Source organism: Suricata suricatta, chromosome 5 (assembly GCF_006229205.1).
Source record: "Suricata suricatta isolate VVHF042 chromosome 5, meerkat_22Aug2017_6uvM2_HiC, whole genome shotgun sequence".
Taxonomy (NCBI): domain Eukaryota; kingdom Metazoa; phylum Chordata; class Mammalia; order Carnivora; family Herpestidae; genus Suricata; species Suricata suricatta.
The window spans coordinates 45,318,199-45,339,803 of NC_043704.1; the positions used below are offsets into that span (position 1 = coordinate 45,318,199).

Below are 21,605 nucleotides of genomic sequence, written 5' to 3' on the forward strand. Positions count from 1 at the left end.
CTGTCATCATCAAGACAGTATGGTAGTGGCACAAAAACAGACACATAGACCAATGGAATAGAATAGAGAACCCAGAACTGGGCCCACAAATGTATGGCCAATTAATTTTTGACAAAGTAGGAAAGAGTATGCAATGGAAAAAAGACTGCCTCTTTAGCAGGTGGTGCTGGGAGAACTGGACAGCAACATGCAGAAGAATGAAACTAGACCACTCTCTTACACCATACACAAAAATTAACTCAGTATGGTTTTGATTTGCATTTCCCTGATGATGAGTGAGGTTGAGCATTGTTTCATGTGTCTATTGGCCATCTGGATGTCCTCTTTAGAGAAGTGTCTGTTTATGACTTCTGCCCATTTCTTCACTGGACTATGCATTTTTCGAATGTGAAGTTTGGTGAGTTCCTTGTAGATTTTGGATACTAGCCCTTTATCTGATATGTCATTTGCAACTATCTTTTCCCATTCCATAGGTTGCCTATTAGTTTTCTTGATTGTTTCCTTTGCAGTGCAGGAGGTTTTTATCTTGTTAAGGTCCCGATAGTTCATTCTTGCCTTCATTTACCTTGCCTTTGGGGATGTGTTGAGTAGGAAATTGCCACAGTTGAGGTCAAGGAGGCTGTTTCCTACTTTCTCCTTGAGGGTTTTGATGGTTTCCTGTCTCACATTCAAGTCCTTCATCCATTTTGAGTTTATTTTTGTGTATGTGTAAGAAAGTGTTCTTCTGCATGTTGCTGTCCAGTTCTCCCAGCACCATCTGTTAAAGAGGCTGTCTTTTTTCCATCGGATACTCTTTCCTGCTTTGTCAAAGATTAATTGGCCATACATTTGTGGGCCCAGTTCTGGGTTCTCTATTCAATTCCATTGGTCTATGTGTCTGTTTTTTTTTTTTGCCAATACCATACTGTCTTGATGATGACAGCTTTGTCGTAGAGGCTAAAGTCTGGGATTGTGATGCCTCCCGTTTTGGTTTTCTTCTTCAATATGACTTTGGCTATTCTGGGTCTTTTGTGGTTCCATACAAATTTTAGAATAGTTTGCTCTAGCTTTGGGAATAATGCTGGTGCAATTTTAGTTTTTCTAGTTTGTTGATATTGGCCTGGATCGCAATATACTTTCCTCTTAGGACTGCCTTTGCAGCATCCCAGAGAATTTGGATTGTTGTATTTTCATTTTCATTTGTTTCCATATATCTTCTGATTTCTTCTCCACTTGCCTGATTAGCCCAATCCTTCTTTAGTAGGGTGGTTTTTAACCTCCACATTTTTGGAGGTTTTCAAGACTTTTTTCTGTGGTTAATATCAAGTTTCATAGTATTGTGTTCTAAAAGTGTGCATGGTATGATGTCAATTTGTTTATATTTATGGAGGGCTGCTTTATGCCTCAGTATGTGATCTATCTTGGAGAATGTGCTATGTGCACTCAAGAAGAAGGTGAATTTCCTATATTCAGGATGCAGAGTTCTAAATATATCTATCAATTCCATCTGTTCCAACGTGTCGTTCAGATCCATTGTTTCTTTAGTGATATTCTGTCTGGTTGATATATCCATTGCTGTCAGTGGAATATTTAAGTCTCCTGCAATTAGTACATTCTTATCAATAAGATTGTTTCTGTTTGTGATTGTTTTATGCATTCGTGTGCTCCCGAATTTGGTGCATAGATGTTTATAATTGTGAGCTCTTCCTGGTGGAGAGAACCTTTAATTATTATATAATGTCCATCTTCATCTTTTGTTCCTGCCTTTACTTTAAAGTCCAGTTTGTCAGATATAATTATTGCTACTCCCGCTTTCTTTTGACTTCCAGTCGCATGGTAGATATTTCTCCATCCCCTTACTTTCAATCTGAAGGTGTCTTCAGGTCTAAAACAAGTCTCTTGTAGACAGCAAATAGATTTTTGGTTTTTTTAATCCATTCTGTTACCCTGTGTTATTTGGTTGAAGCATTCATTCCATTTACATTCAGTGTTATTATTGAACAATGTGGGTTTAGAGTCATTGTGTTCTCCGTAGAGTTCATGTTTGTAGTGGTGTCTCTGGTACCTGTATTCCTTGCAACATTTCCCTCATAGAGTCCCTCTTAGGATTTCTTATAGGGCTGGTTTGGTGGTGATGAATTCCCTCAATTTTTGTTTATTTGGGAACACCTTTATCTCTCATTCTATTTTGAGTGACAGGCTTGCTAGATAAAGGATTCTTGGCTGGATGTTTTTTCTGTACATCACATTGAAGATTTCCTGCCATTCCTTCCTGGCCTGCCAAGTTTCATTAGATAGGTTTGTAACAACTCTGATAGGTTTCCCTTTGTATGTTAGGACCCTTTTATCCCTAGCTGCTTTCAGAATTCTCTCTTTATCTTTATATTTTGCCAGTTTCACTATGATATGCCATGCCAAAGTTTGATTCAAATTACATCTTAAGGGGATTCTTTGTGCCTCTTGAATTTGAATGTCTGTTTCTTTCTCCAGATTTGGGAAATGCTCAGTTATAATTGATCAAGCACCCCTTCATGACGTTTTTCTCTTTCTTCTTCTTCAAGAATTCCTATGATATGGATATTGTTCCATTTGATTATATCAGTCAGGACTCGAATTCTCCTTTCCTGTTCCTGGATCAATTTCTCTCTCTTTTTCTCAGCTTCCTCTTTTGCTATAACTGTGTCTTCTAATTCACCTATTCTTTTCTCAGTCTCTTAAATCCGTGAGGTGGCTGCCTCCATTTTATTATTTACCTCATTTATAGCCCTTTTTTTAACTCATCAGAGCTATTTTTGAAAGTCCCTAGTCATTTTATCAGTTGCTTCTCTGATGCTTTTTTTCAAGCCCAGTGACTAATGTTATGACTATTGTTCTAAATTCTTGTTCAGTTATGTTCCTTAGATCTGCCTTGAGCAGTTCTGTGGCTGTGACTTCTTCTGGAGTTTCTTTAGAGGGGAGTTCTTTCATTTTGTCATTTTGGCTAGCTTTTTGTCTCTTGTCAGTTTTACAAGCTCGTTGTGCACTGTGCACATGTTAGTATTGCTCTGTTAAAGGAGGCTTATTGTCTGTCCAGGGCCTGTCGTTTCAGGAAGTCTTCTCTTGTGGTGTCTCTCAGTTTCTCTTGTTGTGCCTTTGATTATTTTATTTCCCTACTCAGCGATATTTGGGACTCTCTGTCATGCATACTTTGGCTAGTTTCTTGGGGTAGCGCTGAAAAGGAAAAACAGACACATACACACAGGGAATAAAATCACACAAACACACAGTCAAATCAAACAAACAAACAGTTTAAAAGGGGAAAGTAAAAAAGAAAAGGAAAGGAGAGGTACTAGAAGAAAAGAAGAGAAGAAAAAATAAAGGGGGGCAGAGACAACAAAGGACAATGGACAGTCTAAAAATGTATAACCAGTCGAGGTGAGAGATAAGGATGAGACAAGGGAGAATATATCTGGATGGAAAGAGGAAAAAAAAAGTGGGAGAAAGGAAAAACGAAAATAAAGAATAAAAATTAAAAAATTAAGATTTTTTAAAAAATTAAAATAATAATAATAAATAAATAAATACAAAAAAGCAGCAGCTCCCCCTGGCGGATAGGCGTGGTTTGGTGTAGGAGGCTGCTCTTGGAGGCCCTGCCTTGGTGATTGCGGGGAGAACAATGGCGGTGCCCCAACCTCTGTTTGAACTAAGCACAAGTCACTCTTAGGAGTCCAATCTCCTTGTGCTGCAAACGAGCTAAGCTGTATTTTCCAGGCCCGCCTCACTTCAGAATCCTAGTCCATGCACTTTTATGCTACCATAGATGAGATGTACTTGCTTTGGCGGCTGGCTTCTTAGCCGGGATCTCGTAAGGGCAGGGAGCTGCTCCTCTTGGCGCTGGCTGGGACCTGCACAGCTGCCGCTGGAGGCGAGGTGCACTCCCTCCCACCCAGGATCGTGCAGGGGGAGGGGTCTGTTTTTTCTGGTGCCGCTGAGCCCAAGGAAGAATTTGCCAGCTATATGGTATGCTTTCTCACCCTGAGCCCAACAGTTATATATGGGGTGAGAGTTTTTCCTCTCTGTCCAGGGTTAAGTTCTTTATCTCTTCTCTAGAGACAGTACTATGAGCATGTTCAGTTTCTCTTTCTCTTCCCTTTGTCTCTCAGGGGCTCTGCGCACTTGCCCCGTGTTGGGCTGGGGCTCCCACCTCCCCTGCCCATCTCAGGCTGGCCCATTTTCCAGTCTCCCCAGTTCTCACTCACTCACTCAGGCATCTTTGAGGTTGTCTTCTTTCTGTATTTTTTCCTCCCACTTTTGCAGATAAAAGTAATGTCCTTCTCAGTTTTATAGATGGGGTGGACAAAGTTTACAGAGCTCCCTTCCTCTCCGCCATCTTGGGAAGCTCTCCACAAAATTTTTAATAAAACTGCAGATTCTGGCTAATTTGAAAGCCACTCATATCCCACAGAAGCCAAAGTGATCTTCAAAATATGAAAAATCTTAAGAAATCTTTCAGCCAGCATATGATATATAAGTACTTGCCCCACATAGGGCTCATTCTTGTGGGAGGAACCTGTGACACAGAATCCAGCAGATTCAGCCTCTCTTTCTCCTTTAAAATGCAATTGTTACACCCTTAGATCTAGTACTCAAGATTTCCTTTTCCTAAGATTATGTGGAATCACTTTCATTCAAGTGAAGTCTTTTCAGGATTTGCTAATATCACTGTGTAGGCAATAAGATTTTTCATAATCTTTCAAACTTTCTTTTTAGATCATGCAATTCTTGGTTTATTAGGAAAAATATATCTTTTTTGTAGGCAGTAAATCATGTTCTAAATGTGGTTTAAAATTGTTTAATTTTTAGAGGCTTCTATCATGTATTGTTTAATGTGTGTGTGTGTGTGTGTGTGTGTATGTGTGTTTGCATCTGTAACAGAGAGGCAAGATGAGAAAACAGATGCAGAACTGCAGAGATACTAGGAATTACAAAATGACTTAGGCAATTCCTAGCAGAGCCATTAAAGCCCAGAGGCTGTTATATTTTCTCAGGAATCTATGCTTCAGTCTGCTAGAAAATAGAACAAGATCTTTACCTTTAACTTAATTAGAACATTGCCAAAATAATAATAATAATGAATAGTAATAATAATTGTGATAGCAAAGTAATATTTTTGGCCTCTTTCTGATCATTTTAACATGCTATGACTGGAAAGGATAAAAGAAAATCTAGCAATTCTTTAATCTGCCCTTTTAGTACTGTTCTGTGAATAAAGCCATTCAGGTAACTTCATACATCAAAAATTCTAGGAAAGTCTCCTAGACCTTATCAACAAATTGTATTCCAAGCTCCAAACAAGAATATTTGATGTTCCAAGCAAGATTAGGTGAGTTATAAGCCCTCCGTATTTCCTAGAATCTGTCTCTACATGACATGCTATAAAAAGAGAATAAAAATAAAGGCAGGATTCATGGATGTGTTAACCAGAATGTAAAATAAATCTATCGGGGTTCCTGCTTGGCTCCATTGGTCAAGCATCCAGCTCTTAGTCTCAACTCAGGTCATTATCTCACTGATCGTGACTTTGAGCCCCACTTGGACTCTACACAGAGTCTGCTTAATATTCTCTCTCTTCTCATCTCTTCTCTTCTCTCTCTCATTGTCCCCCCCACTGATGCTCACGCTCTCGCTCTCTCTCTCTCTCACACACACACAATAAACAAATAAATAAACTTAAAAAATAATTTTATCTTTGAAATAACTAGTTAAAATCTTTAATATTGAGAATTGTCTCTGTCATTGAGGAACTGTTTCTATAAAGATAGATATTCTAATGCCATAAAATCATCACAATTTGGCTCATAGCCTGTGTTAAATTTAAAGTTATTTCTAATGATTAGATGACCAATAATGTAAAATGTAAAGATGCAACCTTGGCCCAAAGTCTAATCTATAAACATATTTTCCCTGGACATATCTGCCTTCTTTGGGTATAGTGGAAAAACACAACTTGATTGAAAACTGCTAACTAGTTAGGTGACTTGCTTTTGTAAGTTACTTATTCTTTCTTGACCAATTTCATCATATATTAAGTACAATATATAGATACTATACTATATATAAAGAGACTATCAGTTCTTGCCTCACAAGATTATTAAGTGGATCTCATAAAGACTGTGTATTATAAACAGTTGTATAAATCTTGGTTCTCTTATTATTGCTAATATATCTTTAGATCTAAATGTTTTAGGAAAAAGTCTAAAACAATTTGTAATCAGTATATAATCCAATTAATGTAAAGTGAAAACATAAGATAAAGAGGCAACATCTCAGAAATCTCACTAGACCCAGAGATTTTAAGACGAAGCAAACCAACTGAATGATGACCACTTTGTGGGCCCATTGAATCTATTCCATTAGTGAGAGTGGTAAACCAAGAGGCGGTAAGGAGTGATAAGAAGGAGTCACAGCAGAAGAGAGGAGACTTGTATTTTTGACATAAAAATAATTGTAGAACTTAATTGCTTAGTTGGAACTTTGGTGATTATTTAATCTATATCTGTTAGAGTGCCCCAGAACCTTCCTTAAACATAGTGAGCATTCAGTGTCTCTGGAATGAATGAATTTACTATATGAGTAAATCAAAGTCTTCACTGTGATTTACCAAGATACATAATACAAGTAGAACCAAGATCAAGCCCAAGGAAAGAAAATTTCAACCCCAAATTCTCTACATGCTGCCCTTTGTTGATACAGGCCATGCAACCACTGATTTTATTTATTTTTTTAATTTTTAATGTTTATTTTTGAGAGAGAGAGAGAATGAATGAATCTGAATCTGAAGCAGACTCCAGGTTGTGAACTGTCAGCCCAAGCCCAACACAGGATTCGAACTCAATGGGCTATGAGATCATGACCTGAGCCAAAGTCAGATGCTTAACCAACTCAGCCACCCAGTAACACTGATTTTAGAAAGATGTAGCCATAGGAACTGGGCACCTTAGCCTATTTCTTTTTACTTAGTTGCAGTTTTTAGATTAAATGCTAACAGGATCCAGAATCTGGTAAAAATATCCTTTTAATTACCACGAAGAGTTGACGTCTGTAGAGGTAAAGCTAGATTCAGTATTTTAGGTAAATGAAAGGTCTAACGTGACTTTCCCCAAAAGCCTTGAGTCTCAGCAGCTAGGAAGGAGCAATGGCTGACTCAAAACTGTAGGATCTAAGCATGGGAAGAGAACTATAAAGTGAAAGTCAGTATCTCTAGAGATCAGTACATACACATTCTGTTGACAGTGTCCAATGTTCACACTATTTGGTTCTGAATTGTTTAAAAATAGATAGATAGATACAAATATATAAAATAAAAATTGTATATATTTATTGTTTAATGACATATATAGTGATATATTAAAGTGCATCATTACTAAATGGTTTTTTTTTTCTCAGAATTGGTGCTATTATCCATGTTCATCCAAGGAGAAATAGTACAACAAGTTGTTGTACTTTAAGCAGCAAATATTAACGCAGCAGACTGCCAGTGCACTCGAGAGTGAGCGTTCACTGTCCTGTCCATGGTTCAGTGTGCTCTGCAGCCAGTGGGGTTATGCCTTCGGAGCTTCAATTTATACCATTTATTTATTGCCTGACAACTTGTCACGAACCATAAAAGTGTACAAGTGATAATCCTGGAACTACCACAAAGAATTTAAAAATCATCTAGCTTTAGAAATTAATAAATATTTAGCACTGATTGATAATACACCATAGGAAACCTTACAGAGTATAGATAGTGCAGTACTTGGAGCAAAACCTGTAGATTTACATTGTATATTTGAAAAGATATACTGACATTGAATGGGTTAAGCATGAAATGCAAGAAGTTAGAAGGCTACATAATTAAGAAAGTAGAAAGAAGAAAGGAAATAATTTATGGTCAGAGCATATATTAAATGTAATAGAAAACAAAGATGCGGTTAGTTAAACAAAACCAAAAGTTGGTTCAAACTTCTGCAAAGCTCGATCAAGAAAAGAAACTACAAAAATAAATAATGTTAAGAATGCAAAAGCTATTTCACTTTGGATTTAGCAAAGACAAAAAACACATTTAAGAGTTTTATGAATAATGGGATGTATTACCTAGCACATTTCATAAAACCTGCAATGGAGTGGCACAAAAACTCCAGGAAAAACTTGCACACATATCCTACTCAAACATGTCCACAGTTCAGCCAGTGAGGATGACTAAAGAGGTCTAGATGGTTCTGTGTCAAAGGATGGTCTCTACCCAGGGACAGCTGCTTAGAATTGGGATTGATATGTGGGCAGAAAGGCGATTAGCCAAAGTTCTGGGACACTAGTGTTCTACGCTTGTAATAGATAAGTGCTAACCTGATTTCCCAAGAGTTTGGAAATGCCAGGAGAGAGGGCTGCTATCCCCTGGAAAAAGGAAGTCTCATGACTCATGCTTTCTGAGTCCTTCTTTTTGGCAGTCTGAGGGGTGGCAAGATGTTAAGACAAGACAGCCCGTCACCACAATGCTGTCCTTTAGGTGAGGAACCATGTACGCACATTTCCTACTTGGGGATTTCTATTCTAGAGCCCTAACTAGACACACTTGTGTATATAACAGCAGAAATGCTAAAAGCTGTTTGCAAAAGGTGTCCTTTATTCTCTATATCTTTACCAAGTAACATATTACTATTTAGCTACATTTTGATGAAGCAAAAAGAAATAATGTGTAAATCGTGTGCCGCCAGTCTAAGTAGATTTTTGAAATCTGTATCTTCTCTCTTCAAGGGTAAGAAAAAATTTATTTTTTCACAGCTTTAAAATTTTTTCTCCATCATCATTTCATATTGTGAACTACCACTCAAAATTCACCATAGCACTTACATAACAGGAAATTCTGTGAAAGGTAGAATATTCTCCTCCTGTATGTGAGATTGAAAATCCAAAAAGTTTTGCAGATTTCTACTGGAAACAATATCATTTTTTTCGAATAGCACATGAGCAGTTTTTTCTTCTCTACAATATGAGTGCTAAGCCCCCTAATTATAAAGGCCTTGATCTTAGCTCCTTCCTTTAGCCCTTAATTGATTACTACCATTAACGATTTTATAGACTTTATTTCCTTGGATTTTATGCTAGGATTTTATTTACTCCCTATCTCAAAACTACGTAAGAGATAAATATAAATGGCAGTTTGTCTTTTTTTGGTTAAAATTTTGCTATTGTTAACTTGCTTTTTCTTTGTATTTTGTGTTTAATACATAGTTCTATTTAGGGTATAGATGGCAAGTTCAATTCCTCAGCTAGCCTTAGAATAACCATGTAGCATGTAGTCTTCTGAAAACTAGAGCCATCAAATTTTATTTTTTTAATTTTTAAATATTTATTTAATCTTGGGACGTCTGGTGGCTCAGTCGGTTAAGCGTCCGGCTTCGGCTCAGGTCATGATCTCACGGTTCGTGGGTTTGAGCCCCGCGTCAGGCTCTGTGCTGACAGCTAGCTCAGAGCCTGGAGCCTGCTTCGAATTCTGTATCTCCCTCTCTCTCTCTGACCCTCCCCTGCTCATGCTGTCTCTGTCTCTCAAAAATAAATTTTAAAAACATAAATTTTTAAAAATATTTATTTAATCTTGAGGAGGGGGGCAGCAGGAGTCGGGGGGGGGGCAGAGAGAGAGGGAGACACAGAATCTGAAGCAGCCTTCAGGCTTTGAGCTGTCACACAGAGTCCGATGCAGGGCTCAGACCCACAAAATGCGAGATCATGACCTGAGACGAAGTCAGCCGCTTAACCAACTGAGCCATCCAGGCACCCCTAGAGCCATAAAATTTTTAAATGATCTTTAGATTAGGATATTTTTCTGAAAAGTAGCTTAAGGGAAATGATTTCCATAGTTCTAAATCTTAAAGCATCACCAGCAAATAAATGGAGTTTGACACATTCTACACATATGTAGATTTTTATAACTTTGTTAGTCTGGAAGAGCTGAACAACAGAGATTATCAGGCAAAGACTAAATGAAATCTTGATGGGAATATTATAAATAGAATTTAGGCATCACATGAGTGATTCATTTAATGATCTTGAAAGTCACTTCCATCCCTGAGAATCTCTATCTTTAGATTTATGAGAATAGTGGAGAATTAACATAAGAACCTGGTGGCCTAATTTGACTTATGAATTTAGAAGAGTTATTCATACAAATACAGTGTTTTTCGCCTATCAAAATACCATTATAAAATTATTGAACAGTAACCTTGTACAAAAATAGTATTGTTTAATTTATGTCCATTGCCAGCATATTATGGACAGTCTCTTATATGCATGGATAAAATGAACTATCCTGAGCTGGTGGACAAGAGAGTCCCCTTAAAAGACCCTGACTGACCAGATCATTCGATCAGAGGTGGTAAACCCTTCCTATTAGTGAGGGGAGGTAGTTTGGCCGTTAATGCAGGTGACTGGGAACCAAGGCGCTGCCTCTGTTCCACGGGTATGGTAAGTCTTTCATATCTTTCTGTGTCTTTGATGCTCCTTCAGAGGCAGACTATTTTAAAACCAACATCACAATTTTTTACATCTTCAAAAAAATAAATAAACCGTGATATCTGGGGGGAAGGAGTCAGTTCTCCCTTAAGGGTCAATTTTTATGGTTTTATGTTTCAAGTTGGAGTCCACTTCAGTTGTTAACAAAAGGGACATCGCTTGAGTTTTGGAACAAGCAATTGATTCAGGATAAAATACTTCAAATTAAAAAAAAACAATTAATTTATTTTTCCTTTCACCCACAGGTCTACCCACGGATAGCGCCGGCATTTTGGCACTACCTGCGGGTAGAAGTGAGTAGCGGGTACTTGAACTCTCCCACCCTTGCTCCTTGCACTCTGCTGGTGTGGTCTGATCTGATGTGCCCATTTGCTCCAGGTGCAGCTGCCATTCTGTGTAAATGTGCTCTCACGCCACCACCATTCCTTAGAGTTGGATCAGAAATCCAAATCACCAAAAATCCAAGTGCAAGTTTATATAAGATAATCATCTTTCTCAATAAATTTCCAAATCAAGACCATATCATGTACATCATAATTATAAATGAGTGCTAAATTATTGAAAACCATGCTTACACCTTTCTAATCAATATTTTTGATATTTAGAGCATAATTCCTCAGCTTAACTTGGGAATATCCCTGGGAAAAAGTGGGATAATTCTACTTCATTTCCTTTCTCCTCTTTTCTATCCCCAGGAGCATGAGCAGCTCACCTATTCCTCCACGAGGTCCAAGGCGCCCAGTGTCATTATCACGGGCCTCAAGCCAGCCACCAAGTACATATTTCATATCCGAGTGAGGACTGCAACAGGATACAGTGGCTACAGCCAGAAGTTTGAATTTGAAACAGGAGATGAGAGTAAGTTTTACACAAACATGTAAAATAAGATGTTTAGTACCATTCCAATCAGACCTGAGTTAAAAACCTCATGTTCCCAATTGTGAATAGTCTCATCAAACAGGATTCTGTTCCTGTAAATACTCATAGAGTCATTCCAGTTAATGTTTTGGTGCTATCATTAAATACCTCCATGAAATGCCCTACTCAACCACAATTGTAATGTAGCCCAAATACATTTCTTTATGCAGAATTCATCATTCACCCTGGAACATAGAGTCTCAGTGGGTGGTGTTAGCCTAATTGTTTGCCAGTCTTGGCATCATAATATGATACTAATGAAAACTTGGAAGAGAATAAAGCCATGAGCAAATGATTTTAGCAGTTAGTTCAAAATTGTGCAGCTTTGGCTTATTATCTCAGATCAGTAAAAACAGTGGTCAGGAGAAAAACTCTACTGAAATGTACATTATAAGTTTAAATATGGACACACGGGCTTAATTAGAAACTCAAATTAGTTCCATATAGCCTCAATGTGTTGAAAATCAAAATGGGAGATGGAGGTGAGGTGTTCCAATGTCATGTATCATAGGATTTGGAATGTCTGATTGAGTCTAAATGCTGCTCTGCCATTGAATTTGTGCTTTGCTTTTAGAAACCTATCTTACTGCTATTGCTTTAAAGATAATACAGGTGGCTTTTGCAATGGTTCTCTATAGAAAATGTCTTAATCTAATCTAATCATAATAAAAATCTTTTCCCATCCTTGCAAAAATATCCATATTTACATAAGAATTCAAGAATAGCAAATTTATCATAAAAATTCTTTATAAGTAATAGTAATAATAGCTACCATTTATTAAGCCTCTAATAAATGCCATAAATTATGTATTTTATATGTGTTATTTCACCTAAATGTTTCAACATCCAATGATACAAGTGTTATTTTTCTAATTTTACTTACCAGAAAACAGAAACCTGGAGAAATAAGGCATTTCATCCAGCTATATACAGCTAATGAGAAGCTAAGTTAAAATTAGAAAATGAGAGCTATCTTCTTCCTGTGCTCTACACAACTTCACAATTCTGTAAAGTTCTTCCATTTGAATTATTTATAGGTTCTAATAAACTAAGACAACTAAACAGGACACAATTCCTCCACTGTATCACTCCCTCAAAATGAAGAAAGTGATGGAAGGAGTGTTGTTTTTACATTGATGAACAGTATCAATTCACAAGAACTTCCTTGTTACAACTATACCTAACTAAAAAGTAGCAAATCACCAACTTAATTAAGAAGCACAGCTTAGGGAAAGAGGGTAAACTAATGAATAAAAAGAACACTTATAACCTGGATGTTTAGTATCAGTGATAATCATTTATAATCTTGTGGACACTGTTGACTTCTTAAGCTAGAGATGAAATTATTGGGAGAAGACGGTATCAAAAAACATAACTCCATAACTAAAAACAATATAAAAAATATTCAAAGCACCATTCCTGCTATGTCCTGTTGACTGTTCTTCCCCATTCATCTGTCAAGACTTAACCTAGTGCAGGTCAAAGGATGCGATTCAAGGAAGGTTTGTCTCAGGCAGAGTTCTGTCATTGTGTTGTTCAGACCGTGTGTATTACATTCCTGCATCTCTATTTTCTTACTTTATTTCACAGATGAGGAAATTTACATAACTTTTTAATAAGTATGACATTTTTGAGTTTTATATCATTAAATTGAAACACGCTCAGACAAAATTATAGGGCTAAATCTAGATAAGTCATTTGTGTATATCTGGGACCTAGGAAACATAATCTAGTCTAATTTTTAAAAAAAGTTTTGATCTAAATATGAAAAATTTAATTTGGTTTAACTCTAATTTCAACTCATACTTTTGGGAGTAGAAATCTTTCAGATGTTATGTAAAAGAGAAGTACTTTGAAATTTCTTATCCGAAAAGGTCGTATACTCACCAGTGACTCAATGTAATATTTATTCACCCAACAAAAATGTATAGCACACTTAATATGTGCCATACTCTGTGTGAGGCACTAGGGAAAAAACGTATTTATAAGACCAACAGCCTTTGCCTTCACATAATTTATACTCTAGATTTATGAGAAGAAAATTAAAAATTAACTTAAAAATATCAGGTTACTGACATATACTATCATAAAGACATACAAAGGGTGCTGAGAGCAGAGGGAAGAAGCCCTAATTTAGCATAAGTGGGTCATGAAAAGATCTGGTGGAAGGTGAGAAGCTGGGTAGTAAAGAAATAGGAAAAACACTGAGACCTGAAATAGCATGAATAATTTAAGGAGGAGCAAATAATTTGGTGTGGCTGCAGTGAGGAGACATCCAGCAAAATGAAGGGCACTAAGGGCAGAGCATTCTACAATGGCGTCCTTTGGCCACATGAATAAGATTGAGCCTTGATGATACTGAGAATCCGTAAAAGGGTTTTCATTAGGGAATAACATGGCCAGTAACGTGCAGGACTCCATGCTGAGCAATTCACACCAATTATCTTTGTATTTCTGACAAGATTATTGCTCCTTCTAGAGACATAACTAGCTTTACCAAGATCGGATAATCAGATGAGGGAAGGTGCAGAATTGAAACCTTGAAGAGACAAAATGTCTGAGAAGAATCTGAAAAATGTGTTTGTCTAAACCTGGATTTGGGGTACATAGTATGGCTTTCAAATCGATTTACAGCCTAGGGGAAAACCATTTGAAGGATCATTTTTTATCTGGTTAGTTTTAAATTACATGTTCAAACCATGCTGTTAATATCCAGAAGAGAACTTCAGTGAGTGATGTCATAGGAGTATATGGGCAGGTTTACTATAAAGTCAGGTATATAAGGATATGAATCCCAATCTACAGCAGCAGTCTTTCTCTCTTCATACCCTCCTAGCTCATCTTTTTAAATTTTCATAGCTTTTGTTTCCTGAGTAGTGCCGGAACGAAGTTCTCTCTTGTGTATTCTGTTTCATTAACTTACTTGATAATACTTGCCTAGAGATGGGGTGGGTTGGGGAACAGAGATTAGTTTCTCTCATTTGACCGGCTGCTTCAAATATTTTTAAGTAAGCAAAGTGAAATCGTTTACAATTTAATTTTCTCTAGCCATTTCTGTTTTACTCGGTTCAAGTCTTAGTTTGCCAATAAGACAATAATATAAAATATGAAAGAATTGTTTTTCAAAATCATAATATTCATTTTTTGTTTACTGCTTTATTTATTTAATTTGAAAGAGAGTGAGAAGGAGAGGGGCACAGAGAGAATCCGAAGCAGGCTCTGCACTGAAAGTGCCGACCCTGACACGGGTCTCTATGTGGAGCTCAGTCTCACGACCCCAAATTCTTGACCTGAGCCAAAATCAAGAGTCAGCCACTTAACTGACTGAACCACCCAAGCACCCCAAAATCATAATATTCTTAACCCACCAGTGTTCAACCACCATAGTGGCATCTGAACAACAATCACGGTGACCCTTCTTGCTCTTATAGACCCAAAGTTGGATGTTTTTCTAGAGTTAGATTATGTGGTGGAAACTGGATAACCAAAGTAAAGATTTCTAATTATGACTTCTAGCAGTATAAATACAGCTTACTTAACTTAGACCTGTTGGTTTCCTTTCTCCCCGGGTCTATAGAATAACCTCATTACATATGTATATGGAGAGATAGATGACAGATAGATAGGTATATGAATATAGATCATTGATTATTAGGTATATAAATAGATAATCATTCCTATATAGTCCAAAAGACTTTTCTGTTTTATTTATTTATTTTTTTTATGTTTATTTATTATTGAGACAGAAACAGAGGTTGAGTGGGGGAGGGTCAGAGAGAGAGAGAGACACAATCTGAAGCAGACTCCAGGCTCTGAGCTGTCAGCACAGAGGCTGATGCAGGGCTCAAACCCACGAACCGTGAGATCATGGCCTGAGTTGAAGTTGGACGCTTAACCAACTGAGCCACCCAGGCACCTAAAGACTTTTCTGTTTTAATCCTGGCATTTCATATGTCCACTAATCTGTCTGTGGACAAAGAGTGTACAGGTGGCACCTGAGTGGTTCAGTCAGTTAATTGTCTGATTCTTATTTTAGGCTCAGATTATGATCTCACAGAACCTGCTTGGGATTCTCTCTCTCTCTCACTTTATGCCCCTCCCTCTCTCTCTGTCTTTCAAAATAAATAAATAATCTTTAAAAAAAATATACAACTAAATAGTGTGTCCATTAGGAGCAGTTATTGAGTGCCTATTGTGTGGTAGCTTTTTTTTAATGGCCTTTTTATTAGGCCAATAAATTATAATACAATAGAGTCAGTAGTGAGAAAATAAGAATACATAAACATTCCATGTGGATCTTTTATTTAGTGATTAATTGGTTGATTGATTGATTGATTTAATTTAATCCAAGTTAGTTAACATACAGTGCAATAATGGTTTCAGGAGTAGAACTTAGGGATTCATCACTTACATATTACACCCAGCACTCATCCCAACAAGAGTCCTTCTTAATGCCCATCTCCCACTCAGCCCATCTCCGCACTCAACACCCCTCTGGAAGCCCTAGGTTTGTTTTCTCTATTTAAGAGTCTCTTATGGTTTTCCTCCCTCTCTGTTTTTCTTATTTTTCCTTCCCTTGCCCCATGTTCATCTGTTTTGTTTCTTACATTCCACATATGAGTGAAATCATATATATATATATATATCTTTCTCTGAGAGACACATGAAAGATCAGTGTCAGAAGCTAATATAAGAATTTTTTCCAGATGCCTGGGTGGCTCAGTTAGTTGAGCGTTCATCTTCAGCTCAGGTCATGACCTCACAGTTTGATTTCGAGTCCCATGTTGGGCTCTGGGCTGACAGCTAGGAGCCTGGAGTCTGCTTCGGGTCCTGTATCTCCCTCTCTTTCTACCCCTCTTCCTCTTATGCTCTGTCTCTGTCTCTCAAAAATTAAATTAAAATAAATTTTAAAAATAACTTTTAATATTATAGTGAAACATATTAGGTCTCAAAGTATCAAACACACACAAACACAGATTAAGTACAGACATTTTTGGCACAGATGAATAAAACAAGAAATCTTAACCACCTCATATTTATTATAATTTCTATCCTTATTTCCTGGAGAAATGTACTTATTTTCAATGGAGAAAAAGTAACAATCAAAATTAAAAAATTATCTGCATAACCAGTAATACCCATATCCTTAAAAACTTCTTTTAAAAAAGATATTTAATTCAATTTTTAACAACAATTTGTTAAAATTACAGCTACATTTAAAAAAAAGAAATAAAGATAATCTAAAGGAAGTCAAACATTTGATTATTTAAAACACCAAGACTTATCTAATATTCAAATGTATTTTGGAGTAGCAGAAAATAATTTCATTTGTACACTTTTAAAACCCAAATAAAATATATCCTGCTATATTGCAGCCAACTTGAACATCTTCCTTAAATACAGGAAAAGAACTTGTGAAGCTGTCAAAGGAGTGCATAATCCATAGCTTAAAGCCAATTTTTTAAAGAAAGCTGGAAATGTACACATAATAATTAGCAGTTTGCCTCCCCCGTTCCCCTAATGGTTATCCACATGACCCTGGAGAAGTAATACATTGACAACATGTAAGCAATGCATTCTTTTCCCTTGAAAGGATAAATTATACCTTAAATTTTAACAACATATAAACTTAGGTTTTTTACCTCTAAGCTACAGAAAGCATTTTTGTAACACAAAAGCCACATCTGTCAACATTTAAATGTGTTATTTACGAAAAGTAGTAACAACAGACTAAATTTATGTCACATAAAATGACCACACAAAAGTCATCATGATCAACATTAAATAACCAAACAATAAATTATTACCAAACCATAGTAGGTTAAAATAGAATCTTATGTAGTGTGTTACATATGTATACAAAAAGTGTTATGTAGATACACGTGAATGAATTGAATCACTTAATTATTTTTAACATCCGTAAGAGTTAGCTATTTTTAGATGGTGTCATATTTAAGCAGTCTGGTTAATTTTCACAATTTATAAATAGGAAATGATCCTAGAAATTGAGGTTCAATATCATGTCTCCAATTCTTTCTTTCCTAATTTGTTATTTATGTCTCCAGTGGACTAATTTTTCTATAGTCCATTCTATACACTTAAAAACTCAAAAACATTGAGTATTTTTACCACATAAAAAGTGAACTTTTCAATAAATATTTAAGTTTCCCTCCAGTCCTAATGCAGACTGACATCATTCCTGTCCTGTCTCCCTCTAGTTAACAAATTCTGAGAACATGTATGGATACTTCATACATGAAATTTTCTGAATCTTCATAATTTCTAAGCTTCTTCTGTGACTTCCAACTGGACAATTCAGAAATGTATCACATTACAAATGGCTGCCAGCTCAACTTCTACCTCTCCTGAAATATTCTATATCAGTCCAGTGAAAAATCACCCTTTCCTCAGACTTTCTATAATATTTTATTGTGCAAGCACTTAATTATTTGCTAAGCTATTAGCTCTTTGAGTCAAGAACTATAGCCAGTGTATCCTTGTGTCTCATAAAATGCCTTGCTTATAGTTTCCAATACATACTCAATTTAAAAATGAATAAGATACAATGATAAAAGACTAAAAATGGGAGAATACCATGTTGCCTACTAGTCTAAATAGAAAGAATCAAATATTTTTATTTGCCATAATTAAACATTATTTCTTACTTTATTTGGGGCATCACATTGTACCTGGCTTGAGTTGTGAAGAAATATGATATGTGGACCTTTAGTTACCAATTAATTGTTAATTCTAAAATTGAAAGCATTTTATGCAGAGTTAAATGATATTTTTGTTATTGTATAATGTATTTTCTTCTTTAAACTTCCTTCCTTTAAACTTCCTCTGTTATGTCTGATCTAGTCTGTTGGTTGAATCACAATCTGCACTGCTTCAATTACTTAGGATGAAATTAGCTACATCATTATTAACAGCAGCCAGAAACTTGGGGATGGTTATTAATGGTGAAGCATGAAGCAGAAAGAGGACCAGCTGACCCGGGTGGAGTAATAAAAAAGTTAATTAATCAAGCAGGAGGCAGATTTCATATTTATGAGTCTACCCAGAGGAGGACAAATTCCAGTATGTAAGATTTTAATGTGAAATAATCTCCAATCAATACCACACTTTCAATGTTGGCAACCATAGCTATCTAAATGCAAACGTCAGTAAGAAAGAAGAATATTCTAGCAGCTAGATTGTTCAAATATAAATTGGCCTACCTTATGAAGTAATAAGTGCCTTTCATGGCAAGAATTTGTGCTGGAACTAGCTGAGTATCTATTCAACATATTATAAAGGGAATCCTTGCTTCATTACATTTAACATAACTTCTATCAGTGATATTCTATCAGATAATATTTATTGAATTCTGATGTTCCAAACACTCTTCTATTCTTTGTGGCTTCTAACTTTTGAAGTGGATACTATTATCATGTCCATTTTATGGATCAGGAAACTGAAGTACAAGGAAATGCAGTAACTTACCACATTCCTACAGCTACTAAGTGTTAAAATGGTCATATATTATGGCTGTATTATATTATGGGGATAGTATTTTTCATACTAATGCTCAGAGATAGGACTGAGTTTCATTTCTACCCATTCAGTGTTTTTACTTTTCTGATCCACCTTGGTCATTACTTCTGATTTTCTACATGATAATTTTTTTTTATTTTTGCCTCCAGTCCTTTACCTTTCCTTAACCATTTATATTCTTTCCTAAAACAGAGTGCTTGACTGTAAACATAGACATTTAAAAAATTACAGTTATTTATAAATCACCATACATCAAATTCAGAGATTTATGAATATTTTAATACAGATTTTTAGACTAATGTACACGTAGTAGACAAAGCATAACACTCTAAAGGGACAAAATAATACACTTAGTCTGATTACCTTACATGAGCAGAGACTTGAAGAAGAATAACTATATGCACAGAAAATGCAAGTCTCATTTTAATAAGACCCCATTGATTAAGAAAAATAAAAGGTATTTTGCTTCAGTTTTGCCTGGATCAAATAATGATTTTAAACAATGGGAACCAGGCTTATGTACCATAGGACAGATTGGAGGTTCAATATGAAAAATATTAAAGATCATAGCTTTGCTAAATGGACTGGAAAAAATTCATTAGCTATTAACAGGTACTTAGAAGTTATAAAACATGTATAGTAACATGCAGTGTTACAATTGTTCTGATATTGAAAAGGGCACTAGCAAATAGCAGTGGTTCTATTTCTTAAAACGGAATATAGGTTTATTTTAAGCCAATGACCTATAGCAACAAATACAAAAATATGATTCCTTTGAGATATAATCCATTATCCTCTGGAAGTGTTTTGGATTGTTTTGTTTTGTTTTGTGTGAGATCAAGAACCATCTCTTATTCATTTTTGTGCCTCTTACAATTGCCTTGCTGACACATTGAAGGCTTTCAGTGAATATCAAGTAAGTTGATGTTATCCAGTAAATAATTAACATGCATCTGTTATTTCAGACAAACTGAATGTATTTTATTATTTTATCTACATACTTTTGTCATCTTGTTTGTGTTTCTGTATGTGTATATTAGTAATAGTGTTGGGGCACCAGGGTGGCTCAATAGGTTAAGCGTCTGACTCTTGATTTCAATTCACTTCATGATCTCATGGTTTGTGAGTTTGAGCCCTGTGTAGGGCTCTGCACTGACAGTTCAGAGCCTGATTGGGTTTATCTCTCTCTCCCTCCTCTCTGTTCCTTCCCCACCTGTACTTTCTCTCTCCCTCTCTAAATAAATAGATAAATAAACTTAAAAAAAATAACTGTGCTGAATGTTGGTCAAAGGGTACAAAGCTTTAGTTCTGGAGATCTAATATATAGCATGGTAACTATAGTTAATAGTATTGTATTGTGTATTTGAAAGTTGCTAAGGCAGTAGATCATAAATGTTCTCAACACACACACACACACACACACACACACACACACACACACAAACTATGTGTGCTGTTGGATATGTTAATTAGCTTGATTGTGGTAGTCATTTCACAATGTGTACTTAATCCGAACATCACATTGTACACCACAAATATATATAAATTTTGTTTGTTATACCTCAGTAAAGCTGAGGAAGAAAACCAAATATGTAATACATGTTCTCTGTCTTCAGGAATCTCACCACTAAGCTGCACTAGAGAATCTTCTAACAGTTTCCTATTTATGTCATTCTCAAAATTCTAATTTTAATTTGACTTGATTTGAGAGGAGATGGATATTTTTCTATCAGCTATCATATAAATTGCCTGAATTTTTCTGTCAAGTTATTTGACTTTACAACCTTGAATTCTTCTAGAGAGCAAAAATGTTCCTTAGACATTTAAAATTGCTTCAAATTTAGTGAAAAATATATTCCCTATGTAATACATGGAGATTTACAGCCATTCTTCAGACTACACACATCAGCTTTATTGATTTGTATCTTGAAGTGGCTTTTTAAAATGTCATATTCTAGTGGTTAGGAAAGCATTAAGAGCAAAGTGAAGAAAACCCAATCTCTTAATAATAACTGTAGATGGCCTATCTGAAACTGGTGATGTGATTCTTAATTATGGTTGACCTCTTACCATCTCTATTGCACAATTATGTACTCTGCCAAGATGACCTAATGAATACTGTGTTTTTCAGTAGCTACTTCTGGAATGGTATTCTCAAGCAAGAGGGGGGTGCTAGTTAGCTGTGGAATGATGTCTAGCAGTGATATTTAGCTATGGTTCTTACAGGAAGAGGTCAGAAACACCTGATGCTGTGATGAAATTGTCCTTTAGGAAATCCCAGACCACAAGGATGACCCAGCCCAGGGCCTGGTTCCTTTTATAGATTTCTGTCCTATTTCCCAGTGGGATTCTATCCATATGGTAATTCATCATTTTTAGGGCTGAAAAAACTTGAGAGTTGGACAAATGAATTGTCAAATTGTCCAAGGTGGATGAAAAGTATTTTATGTAAAATATATAAATACTAAATATTATCTGCCTATGTCAAATCATAAAGGCATTGCTTGAATATTTCCATTTGTACAGTTCCAATATGCAAGAAAAATAAGTTTAAGTTATCTAATGTACCATCTTTTTTTTTCAACTTCAAATATAGTTGTTGTCAAATTGGTTTCCATATAACACCCAGTGCTCTTCCCCAC

At 36.0% G+C, this 21,605-nt stretch overlaps 1 protein-coding gene across 2 annotated transcripts in view; it reads left to right on the forward strand.

Moving 5' to 3' along the window:
• The window catches only part of EPHA6 (EPH receptor A6), an 852,931-nt gene that overhangs the window by 576,507 nt on the left and 254,819 nt on the right, over positions 1–21,605 (forward strand). The window contains exons 7-8 of one of the 2 annotated variants that reach the window (XM_029939169.1): positions 10,755–10,802; positions 11,205–11,367. In XM_029939169.1, coding sequence (XP_029795029.1) covers positions 10,755–10,802; positions 11,205–11,367 — 211 coding nt within the window. The remainder of the gene's footprint in view (positions 1–10,754; positions 10,803–11,204; positions 11,368–21,605) is intronic. The other variant, XM_029939170.1, reaches the window with a different exon arrangement.